At 33.9% G+C, this 19312-nt stretch overlaps 3 protein-coding genes across 3 annotated transcripts; all 3 read right to left on the reverse strand.

The window, feature by feature from the left end:
* Positions 1–5053: 5053 nt before the first annotated feature.
* Positions 5054–10077, reverse strand: LOC110820302 (uncharacterized). The gene is made up of 10 exons (XM_022049751.2): positions 9887–10077; positions 9365–9494; positions 8655–8793; positions 8363–8575; positions 8121–8259; positions 6040–6190; positions 5799–5908; positions 5627–5724; positions 5471–5540; positions 5054–5270 (listed from the first exon to the last, which is right to left on the reverse strand). Exons 1-10 carry the CDS (start codon positions 9977–9979, stop codon positions 5181–5183), a joined length of 1233 nt encoding a protein of 410 aa, XP_021905443.2. The 5' UTR covers positions 9980–10077; the 3' UTR covers positions 5054–5180.
* A 1176-nt stretch (positions 10078–11253) lies between these two features.
* LOC110820169 (protein SPIRAL1-like 3) lies at positions 11254–12217 on the reverse strand. The gene is made up of 3 exons (XM_022049599.2): positions 12017–12217; positions 11656–11918; positions 11254–11569 (listed from the first exon to the last, which is right to left on the reverse strand). Exons 2-3 carry the CDS (start codon positions 11902–11904, stop codon positions 11489–11491), a joined length of 330 nt encoding a protein of 109 aa, XP_021905291.1. The 5' UTR covers positions 11905–11918; positions 12017–12217; the 3' UTR covers positions 11254–11488.
* Positions 12218–12431: 214 nt separating this feature from the next.
* Positions 12432–18535, reverse strand: MES11 (methyl esterase 11). The gene is made up of 5 exons (XM_088216984.1): positions 17957–18535; positions 16285–16518; positions 15214–15357; positions 14069–14200; positions 12432–13421 (listed from the first exon to the last, which is right to left on the reverse strand). The coding sequence occupies exons 1-5, from the start codon at positions 18311–18313 to the stop codon at positions 13143–13145; spliced, it is 1146 nt and encodes a 381-aa protein (XP_088073110.1). The 5' UTR covers positions 18314–18535; the 3' UTR covers positions 12432–13142.
* Positions 18536–19312: the final 777 nt, after the last annotated feature.

The following is a 19312-nucleotide window of genomic DNA, read 5'->3' on the forward strand; positions in this document are numbered from 1 at the left end:
CGGGAAGATGAGCAAAAACGGTAGCAGGGGGGAGTTTTCCGACATTTTTTCGGGTAATAAATTTCTTGATCCGAGGAAAATATTTCAAGGTGGTCATCCCATAGTAATATGTGGAAGAACAAGTTATTCTTATACAGTTTGCCTCCCAGATCCTAATAATGTCCTCAAAACTGAAAAATGTTTCGCCAACGTTAAGGGCAAAATTTACCGTACTCTTAACCGTAATTGTGGTAAACCAGGGTAAGAAATTTGTAGCAGAAATTTCAATTTCCTTTGTAAATTTACTCAATAACTCTTTCACTGCAACTTATTAGTAACTTAATATTTTAGTATAATTGCTTCATATCCGCTTTTGGAAGAAAGTGTTTGTTTGTATCTGATAAAATTATGCGACTCGCCTGCTCCACTCATTTTATTATAGGATAAATTTTAATATTTTATTCTTTTATCTACAAACTATTAGTGTCTTACTTATAATTTTCTAATTATTTTATTATTATTATTTTTCAATTTTAAGTTATTTACTTTTAAGCTTTCACGTAATATATAATCCTAGCGCATGAACATGGATGATAAACACAAAACAGAGAAGAAAAGGAGAAAGAAAAAAGTTGGAAAGTGTGAAGATAATGAGGGGCGTAGGTTTAGCCATTACTGTAATTATAATCTCAGTAGTGATGAATACAACAAGAGGTGGAGCTTATAATTCAGCACTGGAAACCAATTACAGCCGCAGTTCCATCAAGTGTCCTGGTGATTCAATGGCTACTTGTCTTGCATCGTCAGATGATATAGATCTGGAGTTTTCCATGTCTTTCACCAATAATCTTGTAAGCATTAATCTGGCAATTCCCAGGCCAGGAGATTTGACCAAAGCCAGTGGCAATGATCAGAAACCTATTTTAGATTGCGGAAGAGGCTCAGGTATTTTGGGTTGTCTCCCTCAAGATAAGAACAATGTGAAAAGACCTGAACATTGTTTTGATTCTACCTTTCCTCCTCGCGATTGCTTTCAGCAGTGAGTTATAATCAGATCCAGATGAAGGTTGCACGTTCATGTCTAGTTAATGAATTGGGATACTCTGATTTTCCGTTTGGATTTCTGCCATTTTCATTTTAGAATCAGATTTTACCCTACTCTGTAAATTTCTTTTATAAATATTCATGGAATTGGTTTCTTCCACTTTTGTTGCCTAAAAGATTCTATAATATTGCTCGTGCCAACTGTATAAAGTGGACCACTTTTGACATTTTCTGCCGACGATTTTTAGTTGGGTCTTCTCCAGCCGACAATATTTTTTTCTGTATGACATACTAAATTAAGTAAACATCTAATCCTTGATTGTTTTTAATATAAACAAGAGGAAAGTTGGGGAGTCCTTTTCAATATGTAAATATTTAAAGGCAAATATATTATTTTACAAGTGTTAGGAATACCAGCTTTCATCCATGGCTATTCTCTGTTGGATTAGAAGCTATAAGATCGTGTAATACTATATTGATATAATTATATATTCTGCACGATTCAATCAGTCACGGAAACTAATGAAGCAAATTTCAATTTTTTTTTTTTTTTCTGGGTCAAATATTATATGCAAATTTTTGTAAGAAACATTAACAAAGCAAAATTTCTTGTCCACCAAACAATGTTTCTGTCTATATATACACATAATGCGACCTGGGTTTTAATATCTTGAGCTGGTAAATAATTAGAGAAAGAGAAAAACCAAAATGGGTTCGTTTGTGAAGATGAGAAGCCGGGTGGTGTGTAGAGCTCAAATGGTGGTCATGATGTTGACGGTGATGATGATGTCTGCAACAAAGTGCAGAGCTGAGAAGAAGATGAATATTAATAAAACGTACAGCTGCATCAATGGCGGCTGCGGCCTCATCGCCGACGATGCAGAGGTGGAGTTGTTGATGGAATCGCAGATCAGCAGGCTTCTCCTTTCTCCCGGAGGATCGGTGGCCGGCGGCAGTTTTAATCGGGATAAACCAGTTGTGGATTGTGGAAGAAATGAACCAAATAACAAATGCACCCCAAATCCCAATAAACCCAAGAAGGGGGAAAATTGTTCTGGTACTTCTTACAATCGGGGTTGTTGATGATCTTATCAATTTATAACTCAAGAAATCTGTTCTAATTGAAAAAGAAATTATGTATGAATTTTACTCAGTGCTTGTTTTCAATCATCAATCTCAACTTAAACAGTCTTCTTTGCTTCTTATGCTCTTCACTCTAAAGTTATTTGTTAATGATAAATACAAAATTAAAATTTCCTCATTTTCAATGACAACCATTTGGTGATTTCTTTTAACGAAAATGAAATGTTGGCAGGGAAATTTATTGCATTCCATCTTCTCCCTATTGGCTGGCCATAACTAATGAAACAAATAAAGTTTTCATTAACTCCGTCTTTTACATATTTCATATAATTAGAAGGCAACAAAAAATTCATATATTATATAATTACAAAGATGTGAATTAGGTGAAATATTTAATTTCTCGTGGAAGAAATATTTTAACTAATAGAATTTTATCATCACAGTTTAATTAACACGTTAGTAAATTAAATTTTTAATTTTATTAAATTAAATATTATATATCGAGATCAGAATTATCATATAAAATAGATAAATTTATATTTTTAATAAACTTGGTCTAACTACAAAAATCTTAATTATTAATACCATTAAAAAAAAAAATCCTAAATATGGTTGGGGTTAGTTGGTAGTTTATTATTTAGGTTTGATAATTTATAATGGTCAATTTCACAGCCAGCTAGCTCTTAGTTATTCTTTAATTTCTTGGAGTCCTACTCTTTTTAAGTGCTCCATGGGTGGACACGGAGAAAGAAATTAAACACGGGAGCAGGTGTCACTAATCTTGCGATGAAGAGACGTGTGGAAGCAACAGCAATGGCGGCAATGCTTCTTCTATTGGCGTCGGCTGCAACAGCTGCTACCATTGATTCAGCCGGAAACAGCAGCAATATCACTTACTACGGTGACGATGTGGAGTTGTTGATGGAATGGAATGCTGCTGGCAGAATGCTGTTTTCCGGCGGTCCTTACTCCGACATCACACTGAGTCGGGGGAGAGCAGCTAATCGGAATTGTGGGAGAAATCGTCGTTACACGCCATGTGTCCCAGAAATAAACATAAAACGAAAAAATATTCAAAGTTGTAGGAGTGGTGCCTATAATCGTGATTGTCTTAGCTGAATCTCATTTGATCAATTTTATTCTTCATTTTATGTTGTTAATTCCTGAGTTTTCTTCGATTTTAGTTTGCTTTGTTTAAAAATTTATGTATGTGCAAATATTATTTTTGAGAAAATAAAAAATTTCCAGAAATTTGAATGAATTTTGGCTCTGTTGATCAAGTTGAAATGCAAGAGGTCAAATATCTTCTATCAAGGCTGCTTCTTGTCCGCCCCAAATATGCATTTAGAAAATGTAAATTCTGGGTGCCTTGTTTGCTTGTGGCTGGAGAATAAATTCTTTCACTTTAAAAGAAAACACCCGGATGTATAATCTCGAATTCGAACTCATATCTTTTAGAGAATGTTACGAGTACTCATCATTCTTAGTTTTTTTTTTTTTTTTTTTTTAAATCTCAAAAATTCACCGTCATATTCTTACTAGAAATAACATTAATTAACAGCATATTTTTTTTAGTATGCAATCAATAAAATCAATACAACATTTATTCTACAACTCATACAAACTAGTCATGGCATATATATATATATATATATATATATATGTCTAGTCTTCGTCAAATGGTAATATTTCCGAAATTTATAAGCAAAATTATTTGAAACTGTAAATTTGATGTGTTAAATAAAATTTGATGTCTCGTCATCCAAAGACATCTATCAATCAACTGGTTTGTAAATAAGAACCAAATTGTAAGAGAGATGAGCTTTTGAGATGTTAATTTGCTTGACTTATCACACAAGACTGTCATATTGTTCTTGGAGTTTTGTGGGTTAAGCTTTTTGCATCAATCATCGTTAACTAATCAGAGAACCAAAAGCAAAATAGTTAAAACAAAATTTTTAGATAAAAAATTTTACTCCCAAGGATCTTTTCTATGGATTGAAAAGTTCTAATTGACTTCGTTCTATTTATCTTTGTTCGATGGACAAGAAAAAGCACTAGGGTTGGACATCAAATAAAATCTCAAGTTCTGGAAGTGAGAGGGTCCATGTCCTTCACAAGGTGGTTTGGTAACTTACATTTAATAATCTTATTTTTGTTCATAAATTTCGTTAGGTGACAAAGTAGTTGTTTCGTTTCTATTTTGATCAGGTTGTTTTATGGGTCAAGTTTTAATCAGGGTTATTAGGTCAATTGGTTTTGTGAGTTGATGATTGTATTTTTTCTAAAGTATCTGCTAATCTTTTTTTGGATTTTGTGAACATTCCCACATGTTATTGTGATTGTTTTAGTTCTAGGACAAATTTATTAGTGCTTCTTGAACTATGAATCAAAAATATTCTCTCTTTAAATCTTTGCTAGGTACTTTGTTTTGGGTAAATTCAGCATTATCTTCTGGAGTTGGTTCTTTAGAAATCTAGTTTTGATTATGAATTTCTTATTGCGTCTCTGACGTTGGCATCGTGGAAATTTTTAATTTCTTTCCTTTTCATTCCTTTTCTCCCAATTTGGAAGAAAACAAAACTTTCAAGGGGATGATGTTATTCAATTCAATCATGTTTTAGATTTTTGTTAGGAAGATATCGAAACATCCATCTTAATCAAATAATTCTTGTTTAAGTCCTTGGCAACCACACTACTTGTTTGTTGTTATTTATTAAGAATACCTTCTCAACTTTTATATTTGACCATCTGATACTTTTCATGTACAAACTGAGTTTTGTTGAAAATCTTTCCGACTCAATTCATGCAAGCCTCCACGGGATTTACAGCAAAGATTTCTGAAAGGTGCAAACCCAATTCGTAATGGTAGTTCACAGCACAGTGCATCCATCTTTTCAAAGGGGTAGATTGATAAATAAATGTGAATCAAAATGACTATAATCACTGTCAAAACTTTTCCAAATAAAACTTGGATTACGATTGAACTTAAATGGTGAACAAGTATTGCACTCTCAATCATACATCGCAAAGATGGACCTAATGTCTGCATTAATATCTTCCACAAAAATTTCTTAACGAATCATCAATCCTTGAACTGCTTGGGCACTATCTTCAGTTATCTTGTTTGCTTGAATAGTGCTGATGACATTCGCAATATTACCCTGACAGAAACATCAAATTAACAAATCATTTAAACAGAAAGTAACCTAACAGCTCTGCACAAACTATTTTAAGATCAGCCTTCAAACAAAAACATAGCTATAAAACATAGACATAAAGTTCAGCAAGAATGACAATCAGATATGGAACAACACAAATTGGCATGAAAATAAAAGACCGGAAAGAGTGGAAAATCCTTTACCCTCCATGTTGCTAACTTTCCTCGCAGAGCTAGCCATTGCTTTTGTCCAAATGCGCGCTCAGTACACCGACTGCAATACAAAATGAGGGAATTTTAGCAAAAATAATTCCTGCTTGTCTGTAGGTCTGTATATGATAAGAGTCACAGAGATATTACCTGACAACCACAACCTGATTCATCTGGTCCATTTTACAATCAATCAATTTTGCAGTTATTGCCTTTACAACCCACAATTCCACCTCGTCATCATTGATCTGCAAAGTACATGAACCAATAAGCATCCAGACTGTTACTGCAGATCTCTGTCGAAGTAGGAAAGACATATTACCCGTAGTGTGTCTCTGATAAGGGCATATGGAATTTCACCAGATTCATCAGAGGCAAGATCCACCAATGATATCAACCTCATCTTCGCTATACAGTCTTCATGAACAAGACCTACACCGATGCAAGCAGCAAACATGAAATGAATTTCAATTTGCAGAAACTAGAGCTACTATTCTTCTGAGGCCAACAACATAGAATGCTAGAACAGCGTGTTATCATCAATGTACGATTAAAGATATTACCATAACTTTTCAGCAAGGTAGAATTTGCAGCTTGAAATTCCAGGTAGGCGTCAAGCCTCTGTGTCAGAAATATCTTAAGAAGTTGATACACCAATGCATATTTTGCATCTTTCTCTAATTGTCCAACAGCTGGCATATCTAACAAATCACACTGCACAAAATACCGGTAACTCTCTTTTAGCATTTAAATATAGGCTAAATGCGAAAACAGACATCAAATGATGAAAAACTGACTCCAAGCTGCAGGAATAAATAAATAAACAAGTTCAGACTCATCCAGAAAAGAAACAGAATGATCGTGACAGCTAATAAACAAAGAAAAATCAGAGAACATAATGAAAAACCTATGAAATATTATTTTTAATCGACCAAAAATGGACCAATACCCCACTTCAACAATATGATTTATGTTCAGGAAAAGACATTAGCAGAAACAAGAATATCTTTCTACCTAGCCCTCATGTAGTGAATTCCATAAACCTGGCTACAACCATTATGGAATTACATTAACATCTATATTGCATTGAATTAAAAGTGTGTGAAGATACATGTCTAACCATGATCTGCCAACTTTCCAGTCCATTAATCCTGTTTAAGTGTTACACGTGACATGCTGTATGCTTATGGCACTGCAGAACACATTTTGCACCTTTGATATCAATAATATGCTGTAAGTACTGAGAACATAATATATGCGAGATAGCCTTTATGCAAGCACAAAATGGGCAAAGAGTGACATGTGTTTCAGATTGCACGACACAACAGCCAGTATGAAACATAGCATGGAATGCGGCATCAATTTTGTGATCAGGCAAACTGTTATTGCAAAGTTCATATTTGTTAGCACAGTAACTTTGCAATTGACCAACAATAAAACAAGTGAAGTGAACACAACACAGTGCATTAACCTCATATTCATAATTCGAAGTTCAAGAAATCTTATATTCTTACTAGGTATAGGTGTTCTATGGATGCTACCTCTGGGAAAAAATTTCATACATATTTTGTTAATTTATTCTGTTTTAGATTTCCTCTATAACGTATGAATATATGATGTAATTCTACAATTTTCTTTTAAATTTTCACATTAAAATGAAATACAAATAAATTAAATTATTTCAGGACTAGACTACTTGTTAATTATTAGCTCAAGTGGTCAATAAACATACAAAGGGAATAAGTTTTAGAATAATAATTGATAAACAATAAATATTTTGCATTGTAAAAACATTGAAAACAAATGATCAGATATGAAATGGGGCAATTAGCACAACATAATCCATTGAACAATACAATGCACTGGGTGGTGAAACGTGGGCTAATATAGAGAATTTTATTTTTCGTGTGACATGACATGATAAAATATTTTGACATGGCAAGACAAAAGAAAGTGTTAGATGCAAACTAAATGGTTCTTCGTAAATGGCACGGACCCTTAACACCAATAACCCATGACATCTGTAACATAATTATCCAAGTTCTGTTTGTCCAGGTAGCACACATGTACTTAAACAATTAAAATAGTTAAATGATTTCCCTTCAAACACAACACTCACAACAATAATGAAGAATCTCTGAAGCATTTTGTAACCAGAAGAATAAAAAATTTCCAAGGTAACATTTGGGATCTTAGTCAATGCATATTAAATTCTTTCAACATTCTGTGGTTCTATTTCAACCACATTATCAAATTAGTGTCAGGAAAATAGAGAATGTCGCTATAGGATTAAGATCAACAATGAAATATAATATAGGGAATTTTCATCAATCATCTGAAAAATTTCATGAACTACAGCAATTATATGTAAAACAAAAATAAAATATATCCAAGCAAAAGTAATGGAATTCAGGTGTAAACATTTAAATGACTGCTTAAAAACAATAGAACAGTAAGCACATACCAACTACAAGAATTAAAGAGGTATAAATTTAGACACTTGTAAAAAGGTAAACAATAATTCACAGAACTACCACAGAGCCGGTTTTGAATGCAGTACAACTATGAAGAAAACACATGCCCAAACAAAATGCAATTTCAACAGAAGCTCATATACCATGAAACTCAAGAGGGTTTCAAATACCTGAAACATTTCCGGTGCCTTCACAAATTCTATTATTGTCCGCACAGCTTCCTCCTTAGCTTCACTCATAGTATAGGCATCCTCACCGGAGAAAGTCGCTAAATACTTTGTCAAGAACTTAAATGATTCTCTTGCTGAGCTGAAATTACATAAGCCCTAACTTATTTATATTTCGTATAAAAGACCAAATATCAATTAATAGAATCACTTTCATGGAATCTGATAAACCATTACTGTGATACCTTTTGTTTTCTTTCAGTACATTAGCAATGCTGATAAAGAGTTCTCTTTGGTCTTGGACCCCAATATTCCACTCTTTCAAGAAACTTTCGATCATTTTGAAAGAAGGTACGATATACTCAGTGACTTTCCCACTAACTGCAAGATTAAGGGCTTTCATGTATACATGGAAACGGCTGTACGGGTTCTCCAGCAGATTATAGAGATTGAACAAGCTGGCAAATGACTTGCAAAAATAAGAAAGTTGCTTCGAGTTTAAACTTGTAAATGAGAAAATAATCACCACATAATTACATCTTTAAGCGCAATGCAGGCCTGTCATCTGGTTGCTGCGTGATCTTTGTTGATATAAGTTTTGATATCTCGAGTGATTCATCTGGACTTTCAGGCTTTATAACAAGATTGCAGATTACTGTAAAGATGCATTCAAGGTCTGGAACAAGAAACAACAAAAAGATTATTTATGAAATTAAATCCATGGTCAATATAATAAGAACAAAGAATCAAGCATCAAGCATCAAGCATCAAGCATCAGAATGTTACTGAAGAGAACGAATTGCTCAAAAATCTAATCGAGGTTAAAACAGGAAAAAACATTAATGCATAATATTATATAAGAAATTACTGATTGTATCAGTTCACGAAGTTTATGACTACAGTTGATAAAGATGCTATCAAATTTAACCTTAATGCAGTCATATATTTTGAGCTGAAAAACGTGCTGAGATGGTTTCATAGACAAATTCTTATAATCATTTATTTGCAACAAGGAGGAAATATCAGCAAAGAAGCATACGCTATCGTCCCTTAAGCTTTCACTATATCCTTGCTTATTAAATGAACTCAACAAGTACATAATGAAATGCAAGCAATAAAAAAACGTGCAGATCAACAGTTACTACCCTCATCCACCTCCCCCCTTTTGGGGCCACAACAACCACAATATAACTTCCGTTCTTTACTTTTAGAACTGAAATATAAATGAAAATAACAGCATATTACACCTTTCTCAGAAACCTTTGAGAATATCAAGTCAGCTGAAGTGAGAATCAAGGAGGTCAAATCCAACCATCTGCCCATAACCATGCATTCTTGGGCCTCCACGTATAGCCTATTAACTTGTGGCTCTGCAACCTGAAAAGAACAGAAATGTTTAAATTCAAACAAAATTCTCATATATTGAATATTAGCCAAAAAAAGTAAAAAAAGTCAAATGACAATACAATTTCACCCAGAATCTTTTCCCTTTGCTTAAGAACTGTATGGTACTAGGCATAGAGTAACCTAGCATACAACTGAAACTACAACAATCAAGACCTAAGTAACAAATTCATGCAAACATCGCAAAATCAATAAGAATTACGTATAAATACATTAGTTATCTTGATTCCAAACATTTGGAAAAAAAATAAAAGAAGTAATAGAAAGAAAACAACGAAAATGAGATGAGTAATCTATGGAAATTGATCCTTCCAATTCAATTCTCACAACAAATTTCCAAATGTAGATAACCCTAAAATTAATACCTCGGCACCAGCATCAGCCCAGGCGAGCTCGGAGGTGAAGCGGACAACAGCAAGCGCTGGATCTTCCTCAGAGATAGGTACGACTGTCGTCATTATTTCTGTTTTCCAAAGCTCTACGCGTTTGAAGGCCTGGGGAAGATTGCTTTAGCAGCAGAATAGAGTGCAAACCCTAGGCTTCGGTTTTCTTTCCTTCTCATTTTATTCTTTTAATGAGTATCTGAGATAGGGTAGAAAATATGCGCTGGAGCTGGCCCGAACTGGTTGGGCCTATGAGCCCGTAAGACAAGGTGACGGGCTACAAAATACACACGAGCTTAGAATCATTATAAATGCTGCTCGCTGGAGGCCCAAGATATATAAACAAATAATAATAATAATAATATTTTTTTTTAATATTTTATCTTTTTTGATAATAATATCATAATATTCTTATATTTTTAGCTTTAACTTAAAATAAGACTTTATTTTTACTAAGGATGATATTTAAAAGCTTTGACTAATTTTAACTGATACTTTATTTGTTATATAATTTAAATTATATTATGATTCTGTTCGAGTGATAGAATACATAATATTATCATTAAATTTTTGTGTGTAAGTTTATGATACTATTGTTAAAACGATGCCAATAAATAAAATATGAATAGTGAAAGATAGTATAGTTATAATAATAAAATTGTGCAAATTATATTTATTTTCTAAGAAAAGAGTTTATGTCAATTTTTCATATAAAAAATTAAGAAAGTAAAATATAACAAAAGCGATGAAAATTATTTTTTGACTTTTTCTCTTTTTTTAATTTAATTTTAAAATTGTTATAGTTAAGTTTTTAGAATTTTATGAAGAACGAATATTTAAATAATTTTATTTGTTTAAATTAATATATTTTATTTTAAATTTTATTGAAATATCGGAAAAAAAAAATCAATTACTAAAGCTCGAAAGGATCCCAACGTGTTCTCTTTTTCTTTTTTTTCTTTTTCTTTTTTTTCCCAAACTTACTCTATTTAAAATCTTATTAAACAATCCAAACTCCCTTATACCTCTGCTCTCTCTAGTTTCCAATCCACTAACCGTGTAATTATGTAATTAAAATAAGTATATAATTACCGAAGCTCATATAAGGATCCCAACATGTTCTTTTTTTTTTTTTTTTTTTTTTTCTGGTCGAATTTAGATAATTCTGGCAATAAATTAATTTAAATTGTGAAGCTGGAATGAAACTCAAACAAATATCGATTTTGAAACTGCGGGATTCGATTCAGTCAAGTTTCCATGTCGAGTTATATTTCACAAGTTATTGCATAATCTCCTCCATAGAAATCTCTGTACTGTGTACAATACAGACATCTTCTTGGAGACAATAATATAGGAATCTAATTTGATTCATCTTTAGGTTGGAATAGAACCAAAATAATGGAGTAATTACATACTTTCGATGGAAAATAGACACTCGGTTTTGATCATGATCACACGTGAAGAAACACAATATGATGACAACTAGTTACATTGAGCACCGACGGGATTAACTATTCCCTGGTAACATACTATACCTACGTTCTATAATCACATATGATGTATTCAATGTCGGCGAGAGAAAAATTAGTTCCCACCACTACCAAAGAGGTAATTCAGGGAAGATCCACCACCAGGAGCTGCATGAACCTTGGTAAATGGCCGATCCTGCACTCTCAAACACGAGGATAAACACATTTAAGATTTAAAGAAAGCCCCTAGGTGTGAGGAAATTGAATGTCGACAACACATACCGTGAGAAAATTGCCACAGTTCTGTCCGTCTACTCGGTAGTAATTATTCTTAGGGTTCCCGTGGATGCCTGCTGGAATTTGTTTATCAATTGGTGATGAAGCAGATAGGTGCTTATGGGAAGGCTGATTATTTGTAGCCGCAGGTGGGTTGGGGTTTCCAACAGATTGGGAAGTGTTACGAATGTCGCCACCTCCAAATAGGTAGCCTAAAGAACTTTGTCCACCACCACTGCTCACTCCACGGCCCATAATGGCTGGTTAATCTTATTCCAACACACAATCAGGAAAACAAGTTAATCCTCCACTTTCTGGATTTAAAATTCACTACACAAAAACTTGAAAGAATGAATGTGTTGTTTACCTTGAGCAGAAATGGAAGGGGATGATGCAGAGAAAGAAACAGGAGGGGGAGGGAAGAATTTATAAAGAGGGCAGGGGAAATAGAAATATGAGTTGGCAAAATGTGAATAGTGGTTGGGTTTGTTAAGGGTGGACAGTTGTTTTGATACGGTGCTACACACAACTGTAAAGGAAAATGGAGATTACGCAGAGGGAGGTTGGGCGGGCGTACAACTAGATCAGGAGTATTTATGTGGCTGTTAATTATTAGATTTAGATTTTAAGTGGAGGAGAGATCTTCCCTGTCGGTCATCACCGACACCGGAGAAGAAGGGCCCAGCGTCTTTACTAAAATCTGAAATTGAATTAAATTAATTTGGTCCGCATGTTTTTTCTTTTAAATATTTGGTTTTTTAACTTTAAATTTAACGTAAAAATTTGACCTGGAACCATAATATTTAGTTTCATTCAGAGTTCTTCAAATAATACAACATACCATGAAGCTGGTTGCAACCTAAAAAGAAGAAGAAAAATAAATAAAAAAAATCAAAACAGACTCCAAAATACTCAATCCAACACCGAGTGTTGACAACAATCTGAGAGAAAGTACCAAAAATAAAGACCTACAACTTTTACCCATAAAGGCCAAATGGTAAGAGACTAAATGTTTGTGCAACAAAAAGTACTTATTCTAGATAGGACTAATAAATGTTTCTTCTTGAAAGAACTAGATAAATATCTATCTGAAGGGTATGATTATCTTTAGAGGCTTATTGTTCTTGTTCTTTTTAATAAATTCCAACACTAATAACACGGCTTCCTGAGAGACATCCCAAAACAGTGGTAGCCACACGCACAAGGCTGTAAGCATCTTCACTACCGTACCTATAGAACTTAATTGTCCCCAATTTTAACTTCTTAAAAATGAATTTTCTTCCTCCACATCCTCCGTGTTTAAGATTTAGTAAGAAAAAAAAAAAAAAAAGAAAAAAAAATTGAAATATGAACATTTTTGGGCTACAGATACAAGATTTTCTTTCTGGTATGTTGATGTATCTAGATCACTGATAAATCTCGAGTGGGACTCCTCCACCAGAAAACCCGATTTCAGGCCACTTAAAGTAGGCATATATAGTTAAAATGTTATTTCATGTTGGAGCAATCTTTGATATCTCTACCAGTAACTTATGTAGTGCTTGAGGCTTTGAGAAGAATGGTGAATGATCAGCACCTTTAATTCGAAACACCACCTCTGGGGGCCGAGCCTTTACCATGCTTTCTTGAAGACTGATGGGAATAGCATTATCTTCTGGAGTTTCTATGTAAAACCGCCTCACAGATCCATATTTCATCTCAGAAAGAGATAGCTTCTCCAAAACTGGTGCAAACGGGATTAGTCTCATCGAAACAGATGCCAATGCAACATCCTGGTGCAGACAAAAAAAAAAAAAAAAAAAAAAAAAGAACCAAGATGAAGGAAAAAGAAAAGCAACATGCCATCCACGTCACATGCAAATGCACATCCACATGCTCCCATGAAAGCAGAGGGAAGAAAGAAGTTGATGGTAGATGGATGACATATATCTGATTTCTAGAAGGATCTTAAAACAGGTTTAAGCAACAAGTATATTTGCTCGAACTAAATTTAATTAATGGTGAAGTTACTACTGCTCTAAAAGGCTCTTTTCTCATTCTGTCTGGCCATCAAGAACAATTTCCTCCTACTGACCGAGACATCTTTTGCACTGAAATTAAGTGGAAAGAAATGGTAAGCTATAGCATCTATTCAAAGAAACTGAAATTATTGGTTGAGTATTTAGTTTCACTGAGAATTGATATTGGAGACAACTTCTAGAAAGTACTTCGAAATAATGGAAATGGCATTTGAAAACTTTTTCCTCATTTAGCACTTTGTTAACTCCACATACACACACCCCAAAATATAAGAGTGAAGCAATGATTATCTTCATACTAAAGTGCTAAACCACAGCTTCTTTCACACCAAATATCTTATATGCTGAGTATGTAAGGTAACATTTAAATTTAAAAGTAAGGTCACAGATGTTAAATGCACCTTAGCAGGACTCTGATTAAATAACAAATCCCTCAACAAGGTCTTGTCAAGATCTATAGCAGTTGGAGGATGATCATTTCCATTCACATACAGGAAAATCTGAGCTTGTTGCATTAGATCGTTGGAACCTGCCTGCAAAATGTTCTAGCATTAGTTACACAAGAACAACCAAGAAAGTTGTAAACTCTACTTGGCACATGAAAATAATTTCTAACTTTTGTTTCCTATAAACATAGTTTTTTAATTACATATAAACAAAAATTAATTTCTTATAAAATACAAAAAACAACAGTATATTATTTTAAACCTATACCATTCTTTTAATTTCATTTTCTAAATATTCTTTTCACTTTTGACCATACTATATATTTTTATGCATAAAAATATATGAATTTAGAATGTGATTTTTATACATCATAATGAGCCTTAAACCTCTTAATGAATGCTTTTGAAAAAGGCCCAAACTTTAAGGTTTGGACCTTCGTGATTTAGAAATGCATAACTTCTTTCTAAATTTCTCCCTTTCCTCTAACCAATTAGGGGTTTAATTCTATTACATTCCTCCAAGAGGGATTCTCGACTAATTTCTCTTTTGTCATGGGTAAAGATCACTTTAGATAGCAAGGCAACATAATCCTACTGCCACCAAAGCAAATGGAGCAAAGCACCAAAAGAAACAGGAATTCCTATGTTTATATCTAAAATTCTATGATGAATGCACACTATAATCCATAGAGTACTTATTTACCAAAAGTTGATCCTTTCTAAAGCTCTTGATAAATACGCCAGAAAAAAATTGAAAGAAAAAGCCTTCTGCTCTTAACTGTGCAATTCGAAATTCTTAGCCTACATATGAAGAATTTTTATTTCCAAGCTTCAGGACAAGAAGGATGATGAAAAAAAGCAAGCCTGGTATTTTAATTGTTTTCAAGGCATATGATAGGGAGCTAAAATAAAACAAGATGAATTGAGTGCCATAATCTTCCTCAGACCACAAACGGGGATGAACCAAAATGCTAGTGGTAACTGCACACTAAATAAGCATATAAAAGATTTCCAAAATCTATTTCTTCATAAAGTCCTGTTAAATATCAAAAACAGACAGGGATTTCCATTAATTTGACAATGATATAATGAAGGCAAACCTGCTGGGAGAACATATCAAGTGTATTCTGTCCACTGGTCAACATTGCTGCGGCAATAAAAATAGCCTTTGCAATCTTAGAAGGAAATAACTCCATTGCATAAGATATACATGCCCCACCAAAATCGTGCCCCACCAAAATCACCTGCAAATTTATAGAGGCACTTATATGCACCAATTCAAAACTGACCCTCGAGAAGCATTGAAAAAAAGAGACCAGGAACCAACAAAAATAGCAACAAGTAATTAGCATTCCAGACCTTTCTTATTGAATAATTTGCACCTTGACACATGTATCACCTCTTGATTAAGATTTCTAATTCAACCAATGTGATCGAGAGGTGAGTACCACAAACTCAATTAGTAACAGCAAGAATATTTTAGCATTATTAATGTCCATAATGTATTCAACAAAAACTAGAACATTGGGGACAAGTTGAGAAAGGAAGGTTTACTTTCTTATTCTACCGAGTTATGAGGTGAAAAATGAAAAGTTGAGGACAGTGGGACCATGAACTCATTGAGAATGCTATAAAAGCACTCATCAAATTTATCCTCAAAAAATAAGTGAAGAAAAAAAGGTTACTTCTATACTGAAAATGTAATAAACAAATGTATGTAACAATATGTGAATTTGACAAAATTAAGGACCTTGACAACTAGACTTCGGGAACAGGTAAAGAGATTAAAAAAAATATTATTTTTCTTATTGCACTGTATTACCAGGTCGAGAATGTGGATCCGAGATTATGACAGTGAAATCACTGAGAATAAGCATCCATAATATGCTTCAGCAACAAATGTATCAGCTTAGAAAAACTATACTGAGTACCTCCTAAGTATAGCTCAAGAAAGTGATTTTGAATACCTCCTGAAGTGTAGTTCAGGAAAATAACCACAGACTAATGCAGTGCAGCATCTTCAGTAGACTACAGTTTGAGAAGACTAGCGATAAAGTTTTGCTAACTATTTTATAGCAACTTCTATAGCACCTCTTTTATCACATAGAGAAGTTAATAAAGCAGCAGGTAACAGAAATGAAATATGAAAAGAAGGAAATAGAAAAAAGAACCTTCTCATCAACAAGCCTTTCAAGAAAATCAGTAAGCGGCTTCACATATTGAGAAAGACTGGTAATGCCATTTGTATCAAATGAATGAATGCCAGAACCAGTTAAGTCTATGGCAGTAACTTTGAAACCGCCTTCTTCAAGAAGTGCAATAGTTTTGTACCAACACCAAGCACCAAAACCCCCTCCATGGACAAGGACGAAATGGTTAGTTTCTAGATCATCAAGCTTTATATCCTGCCAAAGGAAAAGGAAAGAATTAAATACTAAAAGAACAAAAGAAAAGATGAATTAAGAGAGCAATTAACATTTCTGTAAGTGCATTCTGTATTTACCCATCAATTCAGACCACAATGTCAAACCTTGCAAGCGAAGTTTTCCCTCATCGAGTACATATGATTAAGCAATATCTAGTTTAAGGCAAAGTAAAAGAGTCATTCAAGTTTTTGTTTTCCCTTAAAGACAGAAATTTCATTAAGTAATTGATCAGATATTGATTTCATAAATTTATTTCTAGCAATTTGATTGTGCACTGTATAAACAGAAACTTGTATAACGACACCAATGTAAATTGTGTCATTAAAAAAAATTCTGTCTTCGAGTTATTAGTTATGAAGAAAAGAAGCTGCATAGACTATACATGCTTGGAGTCATAATCAGTTGACAATTTAGAACAGTTACATGAATACGCTTAAAAATATCCACCCTGATGTGCGCAACATCATGCATTTGCACATTAGTGGCACCACAGGGTTGGAGGCTTCAATGTTGACTACAAGGGTAGGTAGTAACCCAAAAAAAACGTTGTTTTGATAAGTTGCAAAAGTACAAAGCTAATACGAGGTTAGTTTTTCAAATAACAGCCTAAAGTGGTGTATATCTAAACTATTAACAGATGTACGTAAGTTTTGATCCTACACTCCGTTTTCCTAATCATTTGTGTTATGACTTACAGCAATCCAGAAGGCATTTAAGACAGAATGGTATAGAAAATGCGAACCAAGAGGCAGGAGAGGCAAAATTACAATGGGATTTTCTTTGAGGGACCTAAATAATGAAATGTCATTGCAGCATTTTGTAGTGGTTTGCTGCTACAACTTAATTAGTTAACTAGAACCAACAGTTCCTGGCTGGATGGTTTCTACTTCCATTTCTCTTTATGAGAGTGTTAGTTCAAGTCTGGATTTTGCATTCCTTGTGTATTGTAATCATTTGAAAGATAATCATTTTTCAGAAAAACCAAATCTGGACCCCTCAACTACGATTTGACCTGGTAAACCAACAAGCATATCAACAATAGCAGCACAACAACCCAAAAGCAACAAAAAAAAAAAAAAAACCAAAATTGAAGATCAACAAAACACTAAATGAATCCATGATTTTCATTCTACTAAAGATTCACACGACTCTGCCAATCCATTCTGACCATTAACAAACCGAAGATGATGCATAAAAACTCACTCATTAACCCCATTTCATCAATAACTTTCACAAACATATTACACCGTAACTCCATACGTGGGTAAAGAACGGCAGCCAGTTTACAAATACGAGCCCACTCAAAAAGGTTTAACCCCATAACCACGAAACAATTATTTTAAAGATCACGCAAAACAGTCAACATCAAGATAACCGAAGGCTAACCAAAAATTAAAACAAGTAAACTGAAACGAACCTGATTTACAAGCTGGTGAGGCTGCAAGAGAGGGTCAGTGAGCGACCTGGCCCTCGAACTAGAACTCCGGGGCAACTGGGTCTTCTTTGACCCAGAATTCGGGTAACGAAGAGAAGCAGAGCGATCAAAGGGAAGCGAACTACCTCCATTTTGCTGCTGGCGCTGGCTGAAGAGGATCGCGGCGGCTAAAGCTTGTTCTTGAACCAAAGAATCATTAAGCTTGTCCTTACGCGAGGATCGAATCCGATTCCACCGGTTGCTTCCTGAACTGGGCCCAGGATGTGGATTATGCAATCGCTTCGCGGGTCTTCTCTTCTTCACTGTCTTGGGCGCAAAGCAAGTGCAGAGATTGCCCATAGTTCTGGCAGGCGCATGTAGAGAGAAGAAATGATACTGAAAGCGCGTCAAGTTATACGTCACTGTACGTATACATTCATCAATATTCGTGTCCCAAAGATATATATATATATATATATATAGAATGGAGGGAGAGAGAAGCACGGCGGAGGGAGACGGGATGCAGGTTTTGATTTGGGGCAGGTGTTAGATGGCGAGACTGGGAATGATTTATTGGGTGGTCGGTTTTTTATAGGACGATGAAAGTGGGGGGAACAAACAAGGCCCTGCTCTCTTTACTTTTTTTATTTTTTTTATTTTGACCACTACTCCATTTTTCTTATTTTAAAATTTTGAATTTCCATTTAATTTGATAATTTTCACCAACAATTAAATTTCTAAATTTAAAATAATTATACATCAAATTTATTTTATTTTAAAATGACTAAATGATTAATTTATAAGGTAATATTTTATCAACAATAATGTTTATAATAAGATTAAAATGATTTATACGGAACTTGTACCTACTCACACTTCAAGTGCATATACGTATAAATAACAATACCAATGGAATGGAACAAAGCTCCTAACATCTATATATATATATCATTGAATGTCTTAGTCCAAACCGGAGTCATTATAACACAGGTTCATAAATTACGTGACCCCAATGATTGTTTGTTTATATTCCCCTAAATTAATCAATTACTAATTTTTTGGACCACTTAAATTTCCTAAAGAAATAAATAAATAAAGTTGCTTAACCAGGGAGGCATCTCTGCAGGTAAAGTTTTTTTTTTTTGGTTACCATTCAAAATTATTATATCATTACTTTCTAAAGTATGGTTTTAAGAATATATATATATATATTTTTACTAGTACTTTTCCATTTTTTTTTTTTGTAGTTTATAATTGCTATGGTACGATCTAGAGCCCCTTCCCTCCCCCTCCTCCCCCCCCCCCCCCCCCCAATAAAAAAATACGACATTATTATGTCATATTTATCCATTATTCCAT

This window comes from Carica papaya, chromosome 1 (assembly GCF_054855325.1).
Source record: "Carica papaya isolate Zhongbai chromosome 1, ASM5485532v1, whole genome shotgun sequence".
NCBI lineage: Eukaryota > Viridiplantae > Streptophyta > Magnoliopsida > Brassicales > Caricaceae > Carica > Carica papaya.